This window comes from Sphaerodactylus townsendi, linkage group LG03, assembly GCF_021028975.2.
Source record: "Sphaerodactylus townsendi isolate TG3544 linkage group LG03, MPM_Stown_v2.3, whole genome shotgun sequence".
Lineage (NCBI taxonomy): Eukaryota > Metazoa > Chordata > Lepidosauria > Squamata > Sphaerodactylidae > Sphaerodactylus > Sphaerodactylus townsendi.
Window position 1 is genome coordinate 134,980,172 of NC_059427.1, and position 20,121 is coordinate 135,000,292.

General features: G+C 44.3%; 1 protein-coding gene across 1 annotated transcript in view; it reads right to left on the minus strand.

Annotated features, from left to right (window-relative positions):
- Nucleotides 1-17,741, minus strand: part of FAM20A (FAM20A golgi associated secretory pathway pseudokinase) — a 33,164-nt gene extending 15,423 nt beyond the window's left edge. The window contains exons 1-5 of the mRNA XM_048491922.1: nucleotides 17,563-17,741; nucleotides 13,735-13,785; nucleotides 12,497-12,575; nucleotides 7,836-7,928; nucleotides 167-282 (exon numbers count right to left, since the gene is read on the minus strand). Coding sequence (XP_048347879.1) covers nucleotides 167-282; nucleotides 7,836-7,928; nucleotides 12,497-12,575; nucleotides 13,735-13,785; nucleotides 17,563-17,707 — 484 coding nt within the window. The 5' untranslated portion in view covers nucleotides 17,708-17,741. The remainder of the gene's footprint in view (nucleotides 1-166; nucleotides 283-7,835; nucleotides 7,929-12,496; nucleotides 12,576-13,734; nucleotides 13,786-17,562) is intronic.
- Between the last annotated feature and the right edge of the window lie 2,380 nt (nucleotides 17,742-20,121).

Below are 20,121 nucleotides of genomic sequence, written 5' to 3' on the forward strand. Positions count from 1 at the left end.
AGCGGTGATTCCCTCAGGGTTTTCTGGCACAAAAGAGATGAATAGGCACAGTTTTCTCACTTTCTTTTTCTACATAAAAGTGCCATCCCTCCAAAGTGGCTCTTCTACTGCAGCATCAGGAACAATACATTAAAAATATTTTCACCTTCTGTATATAATGGCTTACCAGGTGACACAAAAAAGACACTTTGAAGAATTTCATTCTTGGTGACCTCTAAAATTTCCTTGGTGATATTAATCAATCTCCCAACCACCGGAGGGACACGACGGAAATCCAATATTCTGGGGGCAGAGGGAGGGGGATGGAGAAAAGATTGAGAATCAATTAGAATTACAGAACTTTGTTGACCAAGGAAAACATTTTTCAGAGTAAACAAAAGAAAAAGATCAATTTCACTAACCCACTGGAAAGTAAGTTCAGCTTTGGTTATAATCCTAAGAACATTTTCCTAGGAGTAAGCCCCATCGAACAAAATGAAACTTACTTCTCAGTACACCTACTTAGTATCGCTCCGTTTTTGAACCGAATCTGGTCAGTTTATTCCTTGTATGTAGTACACCTGTCCCTAACCCAGACTCCAAGTGGGATTGCCCACTGAGATTTCATTGTGGTCCTTTACTTCATTTCCCATTGTGTTGTATGGTGGTTATACATCACTTTTGCTATACTGAAAGAACAAGAGGAAGACTGCTTTTAGCTATAGCCAGTTCGCTGTTTTCATATAAATAATGTAAGTAGAACCTGGAAACAGGTAAGAGGGATTTTAAAAAAATGGAACCATCTGTCTCCCCCACCTGATCTTCCAGATAACTTGATCTATGTGTCTTATAGTCAAGAATGCCTTCTGCCTGAGGACAATTAAATCCATAGGTGGGGGCACACTCACCCAAAGCAGATGTTTCTTCAAACCTGGAGTACTCCCCAAGTTTGTAGAAAAATCTAAAAATGAAAAAAAAAATCAAGGGTTTTAAATTCTTCAGATTTTTAAAAAATGCATTGTCTGCACATTTATTTCTTGAAATAGTGGCGATGCAGTGATCCATGCAGAGATGGCTTCAGGGTGGAGGACTGTTCACCCAGAGTGGCTTTGGGTAGGCAGGCAAGAGCGCAAGTAAGCTTGGCCCTTCCCCCTTGCTGGTTTGCTGAAAGTTGCTCAGGGCAAGCAAGCAGGCAGGTGAGATCTCCCCTGCCCCGGGGTGGCAGGGGACCGCTCAGGTGAGCAAGTCAAAGAGGCCTTCCTCTTCCCCTCCCTCCACTCTTACCAGCTCACCAAAGCTGCTCAGAACAGATGGGCTGGTGAGACCTCCCCTCTCCACAGCCCTCTTCTTTTTTCTTAAAGTTTTGGGGGAATTGGATCCCCCCCTCACAGTTTTTGAGGGCCCCCACTTGTAAATAAAAAATCCCACAGAAATTTTTTTTGTTGCACTGTTTTCACAATTCTGTAGTAATCATCTGGAGTTTCCAGTTCTAAGAATATCCCTGATCTATATCTTGCGCTGCATTGTATAAATTCACTGCAGCCTTAAAACTGATACATGTTGCTTTGTATATATTTAGGGAAACACTCATCATTTGAATGCAGCGCTGGATTATATAGTAAATTTACTGTAATGGTAGCCCTGACCTGGATAGCTCAGACTAGCCTGAACTCATCAGATCTCAGAAGCTAAGCAGGGTCAGCCATGGTCAGTATTTGGGTGGGAAACCACCATGGAATATCAGGAGCATGACGTGGAGGCAGGCAATGGCAAACCACCTCAGAAAGTCTCTTGCCTTAAAAACCCCATGAAGGTTGCCATAAGTCAGATGTTACTTGATGGCAAAAGAAAAGAAAATGATTGCCAGCCTAACAGGAAGCAGGAGGGCCAGATGTGTTATTAGGGCACAAAATCTGCTGCTTAGCTTGCTTTTATACAGACAAGGAATGAATGTTATGGTTGATACTCTGCACAGGTGAAATTTGAACTCAGGCTGCTGTTCAACAGCCCATGATTAGCCCTCTTCTTGCTTCTACTACTTCAAGGTTCATAGCAATACAGAAAATGGTTCTGTTTCTTTAACACAAGACCAAAGGAAAGTTCTCAGTTGCAGGAAAACACCGAACAATTCAGTAATAGCTGATATGAGGCAAAGCACAGCACCACACTGTATTGTAAAGATTCCTGGGTGAAAAGATTCCTTTGCATGTAGATACTGGTGGAGGAGAATGCATACCTAACAGATTAAGTGTAAGTCCCCACAGACTTCAATCTTGCCTGGATGTTCATCTAACTTTGGTTGCATTTCTGCAGATATTAGGGATGGATGGGTGATTTAGGTTTAACCCAATAGGAGTGATATGACTCAGGTTACTCAATGGAGCGGAGGGCAAGAACTTTAATAGTGTTGTACCAGAGAGAATTTTAGCAGGTGCAGCTTTTTTCATTCCTGCACTTCAGGCTGCTCTGGCTGAAATTCTCTCTGCTGCCAGCTGGTAAAGCTAGAAGATTCCCTCTCTGCGTTGGGTTACTCTCAATGTAACCACTACTTGTGTCTTGGCATCCTTCACATTCGTGCATGTAATTTTTGCATGGGGATGGATCCAGGAATGAATAAGCAGAAAGAAAATTTACCTAGTTCTGCTTGTGCAAGTGGTAGCACAATAGCTGAAGCAACATATCATACTTGACAGTAGTTTTTAAAGAAATAACATGCACACAGAGCAGACACAACAGATGGGCCACATTATTGCATTCTAGTTTTGAAATGGTATCAGGAGAAATACCTCATGCTATGACTTTTTACATGGAAAAGATAGGGAGGGTACAATTGTTTTCCCTTAGCGCAAGCAAGACAGCAAGGATTAATTTTAGTCTTCCACTTTTACAGGGACTATTAAGCATGCACAACTCATCAGAGGGACCCAACCCATCCGTTATGGCTTCAGTCTTCTGTAGCTTCGTTTGTTTCCACTATCGTAATCCTCAGCATTGAACCAATTCTCTATTATCTGCAGAACTAATGAGAGCCCCATACAACCTGCAGAAGGTTGGAAGATACTTTGAAATGGGAGATGCCGCTGCTGTCTAGGCTGATTCATACTACAAACACTGCAAATGGTGCTCTGGGACTCGGTGCTGTTTGTCAGCAAAACAAAACACTATTGGTTGGTGAGTCAGTAACCACCAGGCAGGCTGAGTAATGCTGGCAGAGGAAAGGCCCCCAGGACAGATGGAACTGACTTTTTAGTCTGTCGCTTATTGAGCATTAAACACACACACACACAGAGACACACAAACACAATCGTTTGGATCTAGCTCAGGCCTGAACAGTTTCTAACATGCCAAGCCAAAAACAGCTATTCATTAAGCCCTGTTTGGGCACTCTGAGCTGAACACGGGTGGTAGGCTACCATCCAGAGCTGGTGCATTGTTTGACTTGGTGTGTCATAAATCTCACAGGCCTGATCTACTTCTGAGGTTGCCTAATTAAACTGTCTTTATGAAAATGAGTCATTCTGGAACTTGGGTGTTGGAAATCTGGGATACCCACCAATTAGGTTCTAGAGAGCTACGATGAACTGGAACAAAGAGCAGTCTTTTCAAAGGAGGAACATTTGCCTACTCATTACAGCACGTTATTTGATAGCAGCGTTTTGTTTTGAAGAGCAGATAACTATCCCCTTGCAGATAAAGAAAATAGATGGTTTTATTTACTACAAAATGGAGAGGTCACCCAGGACTTTTGGTGATGAAAATGTAAATTAAATAGACATAACAATTTTTGTCTGCTTTCTAGAGGCTGCTTCCACACTGCAATGATTCTTTGTGTATCTCTTATTGTGGTAGTAATGAAGCACTCCATGAGTTTCCCCTACATTTCCATGGCTCCACCCCCATCAGAGGGCTTTATAACAACTTGTTGCCACAATCTAGTAGTTGTTCTGAAGCAGGGCTGGGTCTACACTTTTTTAAAAGGGGGGAGGCAATAGTACAAAATGACCCCTCCAATATATTATATACATATTTTCTTTATATATAGATATAAAATCAATGTATATAATTAACAACTCTTTTAAATGATACAATAAATTATGTTGACCTCTATAAACTCTTAATGAATCGTTATACTTTGACATTCTTTTACCTAGCTATAATGTTTGCAAATTCCCTCAACCCCTCTGCGCAACCCCCCCAAGCAACAACAAAAAATCCCAACCCAGCCTAGCCTTTTCCCAGATTTTTTTTTAAAAAATTTAGATGAGCAACATCGAACACACCTCAGAATCCTTCACAAGCTGATAAAGGTTTTCTTGGGCTGTACTTTATTTGGCCATTATGCTGCGAGAAGCCAAAATAGCTAAACTGAAGCTACTATATTTTAGTCACTGGAAAAGACAATGACAATAGGAAACACAGAAGATAGTAGGAAAAGAGGGAGACCTACCATAAGATGAATTCACACAATAAAGGAAACCACAGTTTGCATAACCAGAACAATACCAATGGCACACCTCGGGGGGGGGGGGGGGCATGAGGGGGCTCAAGACCCAGGTGCCACTCATGGGGGCTCATTTAGCCACTTGCCTGCTGCCACTGTCCGCCCTGCTTGCTTGCTTGCCTCAATTGGAAGGGGTGCAATTTTGTGGGGAGGATGCAATTTGGGGAGGGGGCGCACAATCAGTATTTGCCCCTAGGCACCATTTCCTTCAGGTATGCCACTGAGCAATGATGTTTATAAGAGGACATTTTCGAGATCATTGACTCATAAATCAGATGTGTCTTGATGCCACCCGGCATACATGAACAGGCCCTCCATTACTGTTCTCGCCCCCCCCCCACTTCCCAAGGTGTAAAATCAGGCTTTGGAGGAAGGCCAAGCCTATCAGATCAGGGGGCAGGTCTACTCATGGCCTTTGGCAAAGCCAAGCATAGCACAGCTCCCAGCTTTAAAGCAGTGAGGCAGGAGGGCAAGAGAAGTGCCTGCCTTCTTCCCCTCAGCCCCATTCGACTCCAGGCTGCTCTGGGCCTTGTAGCTCCACAGCAGAGCACAAGGTAGGGTAATGGGGAAAAGGGGTGCATCAGGCACTCTAAGCCATTGCCAGTCACCAGACCCCAAAACTCTTCTCCCACTGTGAGTGTTTAGAGTACATCCTAAGCTTCTCTCAGAAGTCCACATGCTTAAGGCCTTCCTTGGCCACAGTCAATGCATGGTCCTTGAAAGGCAAGAAGGCAGGGAACTGGAAAGTCCTGCAGGTGGAAGAGCAGAGAGTGCCTCAGCAGGGGAAGGAGTGCAATTAGCAAGGCCAGGAAAAGTTACCTGGGGGGGTCTATGTCTCCCACTGCATAGAACTTGACATCTTTGAGCATCTCCTCAAGAACTTTTAGCTCCCCCTTCTCTTTGCTTGCCATTATCTTGCCCAACTAACAGTCACAGATTCTGCCTTAACCAGAGCTGCAACTCTCTTCTGGGGTCCAGAGTCTCCTTCTCCCTTCCCCCCCCCCCCACCTCCCAGCAGCCTATTCAAGGAAAGGGGGCACACGTGCTGCAGTACAAGCAATCTGCTGGGGAATTCAGCCTCTCCCACCTCCTAGCAGTAGCCTGACCGGGGGTGGGGGGGGGTGGGGGGTCAGAGCGTGCACACTGCAGAACAAGTCATCTCTTCTGGTGAACTGAGATTTCCCCCGCTTTCCAGCAGCAGCCTAATTGGGGGAATTGGTGCACATTCTCCAAAATCTCTTCTGGGCAATTGAGCCTCCCCCATCTCCTACTGTTTCCCTCTCTGCCTACTGATTGGGGCACCTATTCCCTCTTGCCCCCCCCCCCCCCCCGCTAGAGCTGTCCCTGCTTTGAATTTCCAGCAAAATGCCGTTTGCCTCAGACAATGTGATATAGCGGCTAGAGTGCTAGAGATGGGACATATAGGCTCACATCCCCATGCTGCAGTCAGATTCTTTGGGTAGAGATGTTCATACTTACTTCACAGGGTTATTATTACAAAGATAAAATGAAAACTGTCACCCTGTACTCTGTGCAGGAATGGTAGGATAAAAAGATACTAGAGACATCCTGAAGGCTGACTGCTTGCTGTGTGGCTCACACGGAGACCAGAGTCCTATTCATGCAGCAGGAAAGAGGGTACGTGCAGGGCTTGAGAGTGGAGGATGAGCTGGCAAGTAGCTCATCCCCTCCAGCACTTGTGGATTTAAATAACATACAGAACCTGCCTATGTTCTCTTCTTTGGAGTCATAACACACATTGGCTATGACTGTGGTCACTAACTGTAGTCACAGTATGATAGTGTTAAAAACGTGAGTGGCCCTTGCTGCTACCTTTAGACTCTTCTGTACCAAAAGTAAGTAGTTAAAAACTATTCCTCCCCATGGCCTGTATGTTCTATAGTCTCAGATATATATCTTGGATCCTGTTATACTGGATAACAACTGCAGAAGCTTGCTTCAAAATCTCTTCCTATTTTGGTGCCAGCTCTTCTTTGGCCAGCAGAGATTTTTCTGTACTCTCCTCTCCAATGTCAGTTGCTTACAGGTTTGCAGATTCTCTCTCCCCCTTCCCCCATTATTTTCTCTTAGCCAGGGGAAATAACCTTTTCTTGACGATGAGTCATCACACAGCTCTGTGTTAATACTGTAGTTCGCAAGTTACATTCTCCTCCCCCATCCAGAGAATGCAGAGTTGTGAGTGTCAGGGGTGAAATTCAGATTTATTCAGACTTTCCCTTTGGAATGTGTATAGAAGGAATACACACTTCAGTATGGTACTTCCAATAGCCAAGAGTGAATTAACCTGCTGATTAGCGCAGTTTCCTCTGTTTAAAAAATAGAAGCATGTGTTGTTAGTGTCTGGGGGATAGCATCTATGTGATTGAGATACATTCCTAACTCAGTGTAACTGCTTAAAACAACAAATCCAAGCTGCTAAAAGATATATGTAACCAATCTGCTATATGTAACCATTGCCATCTGGAGCATTCTTTCCTTGATCTTTACTTTATGGCTTCACACACTTTGTAGATAACTAGGCTTCCCCTGACACCCTGGTCCCATGAGAAAAAGAATTACATTCGTTATCTTTTGAGGCAGGAAGCCAGGTGGCTTTCTGCTACTATTTGTCATCGACCTTGGGGCGCCTCAACTCCAGGGACTGTTTTTCACAACCTCTTGGGAAACCGGGAGGGGGGACTTGCAATGGGGATAAAGGGGATGGAAAATGCCATGTTTGTCAGAACGGGTTATGCCAAGATTTAGTACTTCAATGCCTCATCAACAAATGCTACTGATCAATACCGCAGAGTCTGTTTATTGACTTAAGATCCCAAAACCTAACATTTAACTATCCCTGGTTTCCATCAGCTTTCTTACTGATGGTCCTCAAAATAGTCTGGCCTCCCTCCTCCAATGGAAATTCTTGCTGTAAATAGCTATGTGAAGTCTGGATTTTTTTCCCCCCCCCCCCCCCCAACCCATTCTAAGCAATATGTCTTTATGACAGTTCCTTTGCTTACGGAGATCTGACCAGGGCAAATAGCATTTTGTTTGTCTGTAGTTGCAACAAGGGTAGCTGCCAGCTGTACAACTAAGGAAGGGGTGAAGAAACGGGCAGAGATCCTCAGCTCCTCTTGCTCTTGCATAAGGCAAACAAATGTTCAGCAGCTTCTCCATCCCACTGCAGACTAGCACTTTGCCCACATTTTGTCCTGGGGGTCCTCTGACTGCTGGGGGCAGAATGGGTGCATGCAGAGAGCTGTAGTGGAAGATATAAGTTCAAGAAGTTCCCTTCTGTGAGTGTTGCTGTTCCCACTTAGCTCAGGTTTCAAGCTGCTGTCATGTGAATTACCTGTCCAGATGAAAAGCAGCTATTTCCGCATTGTGTCTTTGAAAGTCAACAAAATAGAAAAAGTCTTCTGGAGTCTCCTCTTCTCGGGTCTGTCTGAAAGAAAGGTAAGGGTTACTGAACCAGAAAAGCGACACTCAAAAGCGACACTCACTGAAAAGCAGCTGACATCATTGAGAGTTCAAGAAAAAGCATTTAATAATGGCCTAGCAAGCAGATGGAGGGAAGGCATCACAGTATAGTCCAACCTTAGCCCAATCTCATGAGATCTTAAAAGCTTAGCAGGGTCAATACTCAGAAGGGAGACCTCTAAGGACGATTCTGCAGAGGAAGACAACGGTAAACCACCTTTCCTTCCAGCTTGACTTAAAAGCTCCTTGCTGAGGTTGATATAAGTCAGCTGTGACTTGATGGCACTTCACACACACACACACACACACACACACACACACACACACACACACACACACACACACACACACACACACACACACACACACACACCACACACACACACACACACACCAAGCAGATTTCTTCCTTTAGTCTATTTCTATTCATTTGAATGGTTAAAGCAGCAATACTCACTCTTCAGCTCACAGATACCATTAATCAAAAGAGCCACATTCGCTTCTGTTCCTCTGACCTCATTCATGTTAGGAAGCTCCTTCCAACCACAAGCCATTCTAGTCAAAGGCCTGGCCCACTTTCCTGAAACACGGGGCCAGGGAAGCATTGGAGCATGGTGCCCAAAAGAGCTACAGATGGTATGTCAAATGGGGCTCCCCAGCCTCTGAATATCACTGGGTTAAAGCAAATGACCTCTAATGGCCAGATTATTGAAACAGGAAAATCCAGTTGCAAATGATTGCTAAAGTGCATTGAAAATGCGTTATCCAATGTGTGTGTAAGCACTCTTAAGGCCCCTTCCGCACATGCAAAATAATGCATTTTCAAACCACTTTCACAACTGTTTGCAAGTGGATTTTGCCATTCCACACAGCTTCAAAGAGAACTGAAAGCAGTTTGAAAGTGCATTATTCTGCATGTGCGGAATGAGCCTTAGTAGGACTACTGCAAGGGCTGGGAAGTTCTGGATTATTCCTTGTGTAATAGCATAACAGTTATCTCCACCAAATTCTTTGAATATCCTTGACAGTTAGATAATGGTGTGCCCATGGCTTCAAAGTGTTCGTTATATGCATGATACATCTTAAAAGCAAGGAGGAATATGAAATAACTGGAGCTCTCTATGGGTCCCAGTAATTGAACTGAACAGCTCTGATGAAACCTGGTCACGGTAGAGACAAAACTGTTTCTAACTATACTTGCAAAGAATTCCTCCTAAAAAGTTTCTGTATGCTATGGAGATGGAGAAAGTGGGGCTCATGAACACAAAGGTGTGAGGAATATAAGCCTTCTGAGAGACCTCAGTCTTCTTGAACTTTTGAGCACTTCCAGAATTTGGAAAACAGGTAGCAAGCATCTGAACAACAATGACTGCTTTGCAGGAGACTGAGGGAACACTGCTAATCACAAAACATGTGCCAGGAGAGCTGCAGTTAATCACACAATGTTGGGGGATTTCAAGTCAAGCAACCACCTATGACAGAGGCAAATATTTCCAAATAGGTGCTCCAGGCAATCCAGGCAAGGTGATGCTTCATGAACTCTTCTGAAACACTTTCTGTCCCAGTGGTAATAATACAAACTAGCAACATGCCTAGGCAAGTAAGAACTAAGGCAAGTGCTGAAGGAATCTGAGAACTACCACTTTCATCTCAGCCCTCACGGGTTCCAACAAGGGTTGCCAACCCCCATTTTGGCCTGGGGATCTTCTGGAATTACAACTGATCTCCAGGCTACAGAGATCAGTTTTTCAATAGATAAGGCTGCATTGGAGGATTGACTCTATGACATTATGCCCCAATGAGGCTCCTCTCCTCCGCAAGCTCCGCCTTAGGGCTGTCAGATCCCCGAGTAGAGTGAACAGGGATTTTTAAAAACAAAAAAATGGCAGTTGGGTGGATGGGATGACAACTATTTGGGAGAAAACTGAGCCATGATATTGTCCTCTTGAGGGATCACTAGAAACTCATCTAAGCTTCATCTAACAATAGGGTTTCCAACCTCCAGGTAGTTGTTGGAGAACTCCCAGTATTACAACTCTAGGCAAAAAAAGTCCTGGAAAGTATTGATCCTTTGGAAAGTGGACTCTATGGTATTTTACTCCATTGATGTCCCTCTCCTCCTCAAACCCTCTCCTCCTTATGCTCCACTTTCAAAATCTCCAGGTATTTCCCAACCTGGAGATGACAACTCTATCTATGAAAGGGTGGAAATAATAATTGAGTTCCAATTTAGTCTTCAACTAGGCCTATTGCCAGTTAAGTAGTAGAAATGTTCTGATTCTAGACCTTTCTTCCCAGGGATCTCCTATCACAACCAAATACTGATTCCAGTTTCTACTTGGAGATTCAATCTGACACCAGGACCCCCATTCCTTGCTCAAAATGCCCCTTCCAGTTCACTCTGAGATCTTCTCTTTCTTTTCTCCTCTTCTCTCTCCTCTTTAGGTGTCTGTCTCTTAGGTCATAGTCAGGGGCAGTTGGAAGATATAGTCTGAGAGGAGATGAGCCAGATGTTAGTGAACCAGGATGTAGTAAGGCGATCCTTTCTTCTTCTTCTACCTGCCATTGTCTCTGGTTCTCTCACTGTGCATGGCAAAAAATCCAAACTTCACATACACGCTACAGGGGTCAGTGCTATCAGTCACAGACCAGGAAAGGGATTTAGGCGTCTTAGTTGATAGTTCCATGGGAATGTCAACTCAATGCATGGCAGCTGTGAAAAAGGCAAACTCTATGCTGGGGATCATTAGAAAAGGAATTGATAATAAAACTGCAAAGATTGTCATGCCCTTATATAAAGCAGTGGTGCGACCGCACTTGGAGTACTGTGTCCAGTTCTGGTCGCCGCATCTCAAAAAGGATATTGAGGAGATAGAAAAAGTGCAGAGAAGGGCAACAAGGATGATTGAGGGACTGGAGCACCTTCCCTATGAGGAGAGGCTGCAGCGTTTGGGACTCTTTAGTTTGGAGAGGAGGCGGCTGAGGGGGGATATGATTGAAGTCTACAAAATTATGCATGGGGTAGAAAATGTTGACAGAGAGAAATTTTTCTCTCTTTCTCACAATACTAGAACCAGGGGGCATTCATTGAAAATGCTGGGGGGAAGAATTAGGACTAATAAAAGGAAACACTTCTTCACGCAACGTGTGATTGGTGTTTGGAATATGCTGCCACAGGAGGTGGTGATGGCCACTAACCTGGATAGCTTTAAAAGGGGCTTGGACAGATTTATGGAGGAGAAGTCGATTTATGGCTACCAATCTTGATCCTCTTTGATCTGAGATTGCAAATGTCTTAACAGACAAGGTGATCGGGAGCAATAGCCGCAGAAGGCCATTGCGTTCACATCCTACATGTGAGCTCCCAAAGGCACCTGGTGGGCCACTGCGAGTAGCAGAGAGCTGGACTAGATGGACTTTGGTCTGATCCAGCTGGCTTGTTCTTATGTTCTTATGTTCTTATGGTTCCAACATCTAGCAGAGCAGTAGCAGCTCAACCCCATTCAACGCCCCCCCCCAACAACACAATAGAAGTAGCACTCTCAGAAGTTCAGTTGGCTCCCTATATTCTGGTATGCTGGTCTCTACTGTGAGGTAAATGTTATACCCCAAGTTTGACTGTCATGTGCAAAAAGTTCCATGTTCATATTACTGTGTCTTGGGTTAAATGTGTACCAGGTTTCAGCTTTCTAGGTGGCCTGGAAATACATTAGCCATTTTGAAGGTGTATTCTGAATTCCTAGTTTTGAGGAAGATGTGTCTGATGTCCTGTTTCAGATTGTCTTGTTGCAGATTGTTGGCATATATACATGCCAAATTTAAGGGCTTCATCTAATTGGGACGTATCTTAAAACTTTTGATTCCCTTATGACTGAACTAGTCAAAATGTGTTAAATAATCTACCAGCAACTACATTATATAGAATTGAATGGCATAAGAATCTTCATGAAGAACCAATTAAAACATGACAGTATCACAATGTAAACTAAAAAGTAGGGAAATACAACAGTGAGCAATTCCAGCCTTCAGTGACTGCACATTAACCTTTACCCTGAACTTTGACTGTGAAACAGCAGAAGCTGGACTTACCAGTTCCCAAGGTTGTTTAGATATTGAGCAATATTATTAATAATTGCAAACTCTTAAATGAAACTGTTACTTAAAACTACCTTTTGCTCAGTTCCCCCACCACACAGTGGCTGATGTCCAGCTATCATTTTCTACTGACCACCTGCCAAACCTCTCATTGGCCCCTTCCGCACACGCAAAATAATGTGTTTTCAAACCACTTTCCTGACTGTTTTGCAAATTGGATTTTGCCTGTCTCCGCGAAGCTTCAAAGAGACACTGAAACCGGTTTGGAAAGTGCATTATTCTGTACATGTGCTTGGGATGAGCAAATTAATGTCTACTGGTTGGGGGGGGGGGGGAAGCCCCACTCTACAAGTTTTAGGTAAAAACTTGCTGTGTGCTAGATACGTTTAGTTATAAATCATACAAGGACACACATATTCACAGGAGAAGTAAATTTACCTCATAGGCTTGAACATAGCTTTCCCAAAGTCCTGGAACCGTAGTACTAGTTTCAAATGCACTCCACTGGGTTTTACAACTGAGAAATGGAAGAGATTCATGCCCACAGTCAAAAACAGACTTCGAACAATTCTAACTTTTCATACATGTTGTATAATATTGAACTAGTAGCTAAGATTCAGAGTGGGTTAATCAAGAAGGAACTCATACAGCTCAGCAATTTCTCACAACTGTGGCATAGGTTGTGGGCAGAGGTGGGATCCAGCAGGTTCTCACAGGTTCCCGAGAGTAGGTTACTAATTATTCGTGTGTGCCGAGAGGGGGTTACTAATTGGTGATTTTGCCACGTGATTTTTGCCTTAGTTATGCCCCTCCTCTGCTCCTCAGCAGTAGCGTGCAGAACTTGAAGAAGTCTAGCAGGAGGTGCACCGGCGTGTGTGGCAGCCTGCACCTGCGTGCATTCGTTTCCCGCCCAAGGACCGGCGCAGTGGCTGCATCCTTGCCACAGCCCCACCCAGCAATGCCCCGCCCCCGGAATGCCCGACCATGCCCCTGTTGTGCCACGCCCAGCCCCATTGGCGCTACGCCACTGTTTGAATCCCACAACCATGGGAACCTGTTACTAAAATTTTTGGATCCCACCACTGGTTGTGGAGAATCCAAATTATTTTCCACCTCCCACAAATCTGGGTGCTCTTAATCCAGTATTAGTTAATTTCTATGTACATTTAATTCATCAATGACATTCTGAATTTGTCCAATTCTAATCAAGGTACTAATTAATTGCCAGACAAAACCTTCAAGACAAATGTCGCTCTGATAGAGGAACACACAGTAGAATTAGACTTAAATATTTGGGACTGGGCGAGCTGCAAACTAATCTAAGGTCCAGAAGTAATAATGGCAAGGTTAATAGCTAAAACTGTTTGATTAAAATTCTGCTCAGTAGAAACTACTCCCAATGACACATGGATAGGGTTGCCAGTTCTGGGTTGTGAAATTCCTGGAGATTTTTGGGGTAGAGCCTAGGAAAGACAAGATTTGGGGAAGGAAGGGGTGTCATCAGGCTACAATGCCATAGAGTTCAGCCTCCAACAGGCATTTTCTCCAAGGGAATTGATCTCTGATGTCTGTCAGGAGATCACTTGTATTCCCATGAGATCTCCAGCTCCTGCCTGGAAGTTGGCAACCCAATCCATGATGAAGGGCATGTAACAGAAATAGGGGCATTCACCTACTTTGTGTGCAGTCACAAGAACCCAGCAATGCTTTCTCATCCTGACTGTAATCTGAAATGAAAAGAAAACCAATGAAATCCGAACCCATTGAACATGGACGTTCTTTGGAATGGACATATCATGTGATTCATGTGACTGGCTCAGGGTCATTACGATCTTCAGGCCCATAGACATTCAGGTTCTTCAAACAACTGAGGATTTGACAATGGAGCCTCTCTGTTATTTATGGAGTGCGGGGCACTGTTAAATATTTTTGTAGGCAGGAACAAAGATCAGTTGGGGGACAGGGAATAGACAGCAAAATTCTATATATTCTAGACTGAAACACCAAAAAGAGGGCTAGTGAGTTTTAAATGTATTTACTGATAAAGAGTATAATTTTGAAAAATCCCACAATAAATTAATTGTGTACACACACTTGTACAATCAATTTCATTTGTGCTTCTTGAACAGCAGCTGAAGATGCTCCTTAGTGACCTCTTTTTGTAACTGAAGAAGCTTACAAAAGCATTTTAGATAACCCATAAGATCTGCTGCTTAACGGAGGTGTGGGGTGGGGATCACACTGGCTAGTCCAGCTAGCCTCACCTCTTCATATCTCAGAAGGTAAGCAGGGTTGACCCTGGTTAATATTTAGATGGGAGACCTCTAAGGAATACTTGAGTTGTGACGTGGAGGCAGGCAATGGCAAACCACCGCTGAATGTCTCTTACCTTGAAAACCACACCAGGGGTTGCCATAAATCAATGTGACTTGATGGCAAAAAAGTGGAGTAAAAGTGGAATTTTGTGTCCTTGATGGACATTATGGGCTGGTGTAAGTGCAAGCAGCCGTTACAGAAAATGACAAAAAATGAAAACAATCTGGAGGAACCCGGATGTGACCAGCTGCCAAACTTGGCTTCAAATATGTTCAAACAAGTATGGTGTTTCTGTTACACCATTCTGTCATTCACGCTTCCAATGAATTATGTTTCTTTCAGACATAGCGTTACATCAATGTCCTCTATTTTTGGAACTCTGACACCTGAAAATCTCGTTATATCCTGAGCAATATTATGAACCCAGACCGTTTTCTCTCTCTTTCTTCCTTAAAGCAAAGAGATTGGTGCCATCATCATGCATACTTGGTACGTAAGCCCACACTGTTGTTTATAAGAAGAGTTATACAGTTAAACTATGGAAGAAATGCTGTTCCAGAGATGTTATTGCAGTGGTTATGGATGTGTGCTGACAGGATTGCTTTCTCCTCCTCCTCTGCATCCCCTAAATAATGACCCTGATTCATGACCTTTCCAATGACACATGATTTCTCTCCTTAAATATCTGTAGGGCTGTCACAGAGGAGGGCAGGGAGTTGTTCCTGTTGGCAGCAAAGGATAGTACCTGCCATAATGGGTATAAATTATGAGCAGAAAGGTTCCAACTGGATATTAGGGAAAAAAATTACAGCAAGAATTGTGCAACAGTAGAATCAGCTGCCTGGGGAGGGGTGGGGTGAGCTCTCGCTCACTGGCAGTTTTTAAGCAGCAGCCGGACGAACACTTGTCTGGGATGCTCTAAGCTGATTCTGCATTGAGCAGAGGGTTCGACTAGGTGGTCTGTATGCCCCTTCCAACTTTATGATTCTATGATTCTACTTATAAAATGCAACAACGTGACCATTCAAACTGCCTTGGACTAAGTACAGGTCCACTGAGCCCATCGTACTGTCTATTCTGCCTGGCAGTGGTTTGCCACCATCTCAAGCAAAGTTAATTCCTAGCCAGAGCACCTGAGGTGCCAGGGATTTAACCTGGGTTTTGGGGCACACAAAACAGGTGTTCTACTGCTATGCTATAATTCCCCAAATGCAAACCTCTAGCTCAGCCTTCAAGCTGATTGTGAGAGTCCCCTGTCCCCCCCCCCCCCCCCCCCCAGAATAGCATTTGGAGGATTTGGAGCATTTGTCCCCTCAAAATAGCAGGTGGAGCAGAGAGCAGAAATTCCCAGTCTGCTAACAGAGCCCCCTTCCTCCAGTGGAAATTTCCGGGAGATCCAAGCCTATGTGTGTGTAAAATGATGCCAAGTGCAGTCGACTTATGGTGACCCCAGCAAGAGTCTTTCAAGGCAGGTGAGAAGCTAGGTGGTTTGCCTTCTTCTGCAGTTCTCCCTTTCAAGAATCTGCCCAGATTAGCTTCTGAGATCTGACAAGACCAGGGGTAGGGAACCTTTAACACTCAAAGAGCCATTTGGACCCGTTTTCCATGGGAAAAGAAAACACTTGGAGCCGCAAATAATTTTTGACATTTAAAATAAAGATAACACTGTATATATTGGGTTTTTTTACCTTTTACTCCGCTCATTCTGAGAAGCGCATGGATGCGCCCGCCCTGCAGGCAGCAGGGCGGATGCATCCATGCGCTTCTCAGAATGAGCGGAGTAAATGAGCTTCTCAGAATGAGCGGAGCAAGGATGGGGCCAGCGGCTCAGCCTCACCGGCCGCCGGGAAAGATCCCGCCCCGCTCCAACGGGGCAGGTGAGAGAGGAAGCCCGCAGCATGGCCCAGCCAACTGCGGGCAGTTGGTGCACCCGCCCTGCTGCCTGCAGGGCGGGCAAGGATGGGGCCAGCGGCTCGGCTCGTGGAGCCGCAGTGCAAGGGCAGAAGAACCGCATGCGGCTCTCGAGCCGCAGGTTCCCTACCCCTGGACAAGACCAAGCTATACCCATGCTGACTTCCCTCCCATTCCAGGCCTATAAATCACATGTAAACTACTGAATTTGAAGTCATATTGCTCAGTTTATCATATCATACTGAACAGACAGGAAGTTCACTAATTAAAGTAAATTGGTATGAGTGGATCAGAAGGACTAGGGCAAGGAGGGAAGACAGATTACAAACAAAATGCCTCAAGCCAATTCCAACTCAGACTCTTGCATTAGCAGTGACATGTTCAGACAGTGCCAGCCTCTTCAGTTGCTTGAGATACTTCTCCGTTTAGTCATTCTGAGGATATGGACACGCTCCTTGGAGGTTTGATGCCTACCACCTGCTTCTGTGGTTTTAGACCTTCCTAGATACTTAAATCTACCAGGGTGGGGGGCTGGCAGACTGCATCTGACAGGTAAATGCCTCTTCAAGAGAGAGGATGGTCAGTCAGATCAGCCTTGAAACATGTTGTTTGGTGTCATCTTCAAAAGAAGTCTGCTCTGAACCCAAGATCTCAAAAGCTATCGACCTGCCTCAAGTAATCTGTTCCTGAGCAAAGTGATTGGCTGGAAGGGACTGAAAACTTCAAGCATTCCTGCATGAAGTGGATAGTTTAGGTCCTTTTCAATCTGGTTTCAGACCTAATTATTGAACTGTTAACAGCCTTGGTCATGCTGATGAATGACGTACCCCAGGAGATGGATAGGAGGACTACTGAGTCTGTTGATTCTTCTGGACCTCTTAACAGCTGCTGATACAATAGATCATAGTATCCTTCTGGAGTGCGCTAGGATAGGGAGGCAACATTCTATGGTGGTTTTGGTCCTTAACTGGATGATAGGTTTCAAAAGGAGGTGGTAGGAACTGCAGCTCAGCCCTTTGGCCTTTGGCTTGTGGAGTCCTGCAAGGTTCCATCTCATCCACTAACATCTACATGAAACTGCTGGGTGAGGTCATTCAGAGATTTGAGCTGGATTGTCCCAGGAAGGCTGGAGAAACCCTGAACTGGTGTCTGGAGGCAATTTTTGGACTAGATGTGGACTAAAGATTGAAGCTTAATCCCAACCAGATAGTCAACTGCTTGTGCTCCCATTTTCCTGAATAGTGGCAGCTGATTGAGAATTCAGAAAGCCAACTTACCAGCACTAATGGTGCTGAAACCAGGCATGTCCTGGAGAAGCTGGTCAACAGCAGGGCTGGACCGTTGATAGAGAGCATCACGATTGATTCCCAGGTGGAACTGGAACCAGCTTGCTTCCTGCCTTAGTTGTATCAACGAGTCCATGGTGAGGTTGCGCTCCTCTCTGTAAACCTTCTGTCTCCTGAAATATGGAATGAAAAGATGATGAATCCTGAGTTACTAAGAGAGCTTCAAATATATTCCTCCCCTTCAAATAAAGTCAATTCAGTTTCACATGAATAGTTATCATGTGAACATTTTGTCTCAATAGTTAGGCCCCTATTTAGGAGCAATTATTTAAAATTGAGACCAAACTATGACCATGCTCCAGATGCATAATTTGACCCAGTGGTGGGATCCAAAAATTTTAATAACAGGTTCCGATGGTGGTGGGATTTGAACAGTGCTGCCGCCGCACACACGCACCTCCAGTCCCTATTGGGCAGGGAGGTTGCTTTAGTAACCCCTTCTCGGCACTCAGAAAAAATTAGTAACCACTTCTAGAGAAGTGGTGAGAACTGGTTGGATCCCACCTCTGATTTGACCCTAAAAAGCTGCCAAGATGCAAAGGGAAAGGGTCAAATTTGCTGAGGTGGAGAAGAGGGGGATTTCCCAGGCATCAAAAATATATTCAGGGTTCCTGAAGCACCGAGACAGAAAAAAGACAAGCACTCTTTTCCTCTTCTGTGGCTTAAAACAGCAGGAGGGGAAGGGTTCAAACTAAGGAAGGAAGTATGAGAAACCTCCTTTCATAATACCCCAGACCTAATGCATACCTAACCCTCAACTGCTTTTCAGGGTCAAATTACACACGTTACAACTCTTAATAATCAACACTGGCATTGCTTGTAGTTTGGGTCCCAATTTAAGCAGTTGCCTCTAACTGGAGGGCAATCGTTGACGAAATGGTTTTCACATGATGGAGTAAAGAATACTAATGTCACTTCCAATTAGTGTTGGCAACAGCCTGGAGAGAAAGTGTCCTGTCCCTTTGATAGAGGCTTGATGCTATTTAACAGGTGATATTACTACGCCCTGCCCATGTCCATGTCGGTTTTCTCCAGGTTACTTCTGATTTGGTCTTCGGAAAAAGCAAATATCCAAGGACTATTTGTGCAATAAGTCCACATAGTCAGCATGAGTATGGGGAAACTGGATTGTGGCTATAGTCCCATTCCTATGACCAACTTGTCATAATTTCTGTTGCAAACTACATATATGCCAAATGTATATAGGCAGGCTCATTGTGTCACCAAGAACCCAGAGTGTTCCAATACATGAATAAAACATATTGGAATGAACAAATAGCTGCAGAAAATCTGGCCACAGCAGAAAAATAGATTTCCTCCTTCTTTTCTGGAAAGGGAGGCAGACAACCCCAAACCAACTAGGCCAGTTGTTTTGCATCTGGTTGGCCCCAGGGGATGACATCATCACCAGAGTTGACACTAGGCTTAGTAAATACTCTAAGCATTTGGTAAAATTTGGATTCGGATTTATTTGGGCATAAAATTATCTGTATGCTCAAATAAGACAAATAACATATTCGGATATACCTGAATATTCAGCTATATCCAAAAAATTTGGATTCATTTGAATTTTTGGTTTTTTTTGGCATTTTTCACATTTTGGCCTAGAGGGGGCGCATTTTTTAAGACAGCAGCACCGAAATTTCAGGGCCTCATCCGGAGACTGTCCTGATGATACCACCCATGTTTGGTAAAATTTGGTTCAGGGGGGCCAAAGTTATGGACCCCAAAGGGGGTGCCACATCCTCCATTGTTTCCAATGGTTGCTAACAGGAGATGGGGGCTACCCCTTTGAGGGTCCATAACTCTGAGTATCCAGAAGGAATGTAGGAGTGCGGAAACACATCTGGTTCACCAGATAAACCTTTGCCACTCAGGTGGAGGAGTGGGGAATCAAACCCGTTTCCCCAGATTAGAATCCACCTGTTCTTAATCACTATACCATGCTGGCTCTCAAGGCCCTTCAACTCAGACTGGTACTGCCTGCTGAGGGGCTCACAACTCTCTTCTAAAATGAAAAACCTGAAGAATTCATTGCTAGAAGATGGCTTCTTCTGCATTTCTTTAGCAATTTTAATCACGATTGCTTACTGCTAGTACTTTAGGGAGCTTCCATCAACTGTGCCAGCTTATTTTATGACCCAGGTCAACATGTTCAAGATTAATGGGCTGGTGTTGTGCCAGCCTTTTAAATACCTTTTCTTCTGGATGCTGTAGGAAAATACACGTTGCTCACAAAAAGTTTTGCCAGGCCATAAAATAAACAGGATGAAGAAATCCAACATGTACTAGATAAACAAATGCTAGAGAAAACGGTATCAGGAAAAGTCTGAAACGGATTTGTGTGGCCAGCAGCCACTTCATCAGAGGATTCATATAGTAAGTTGCGGGACACTTTGTGGATTTCAAAAGCCACTGAAAAATCACACGTCACAGAATTTTTCCAAACCATAATAGTCTGTTGAACTTTTGCAAAGGCATAATGAGATG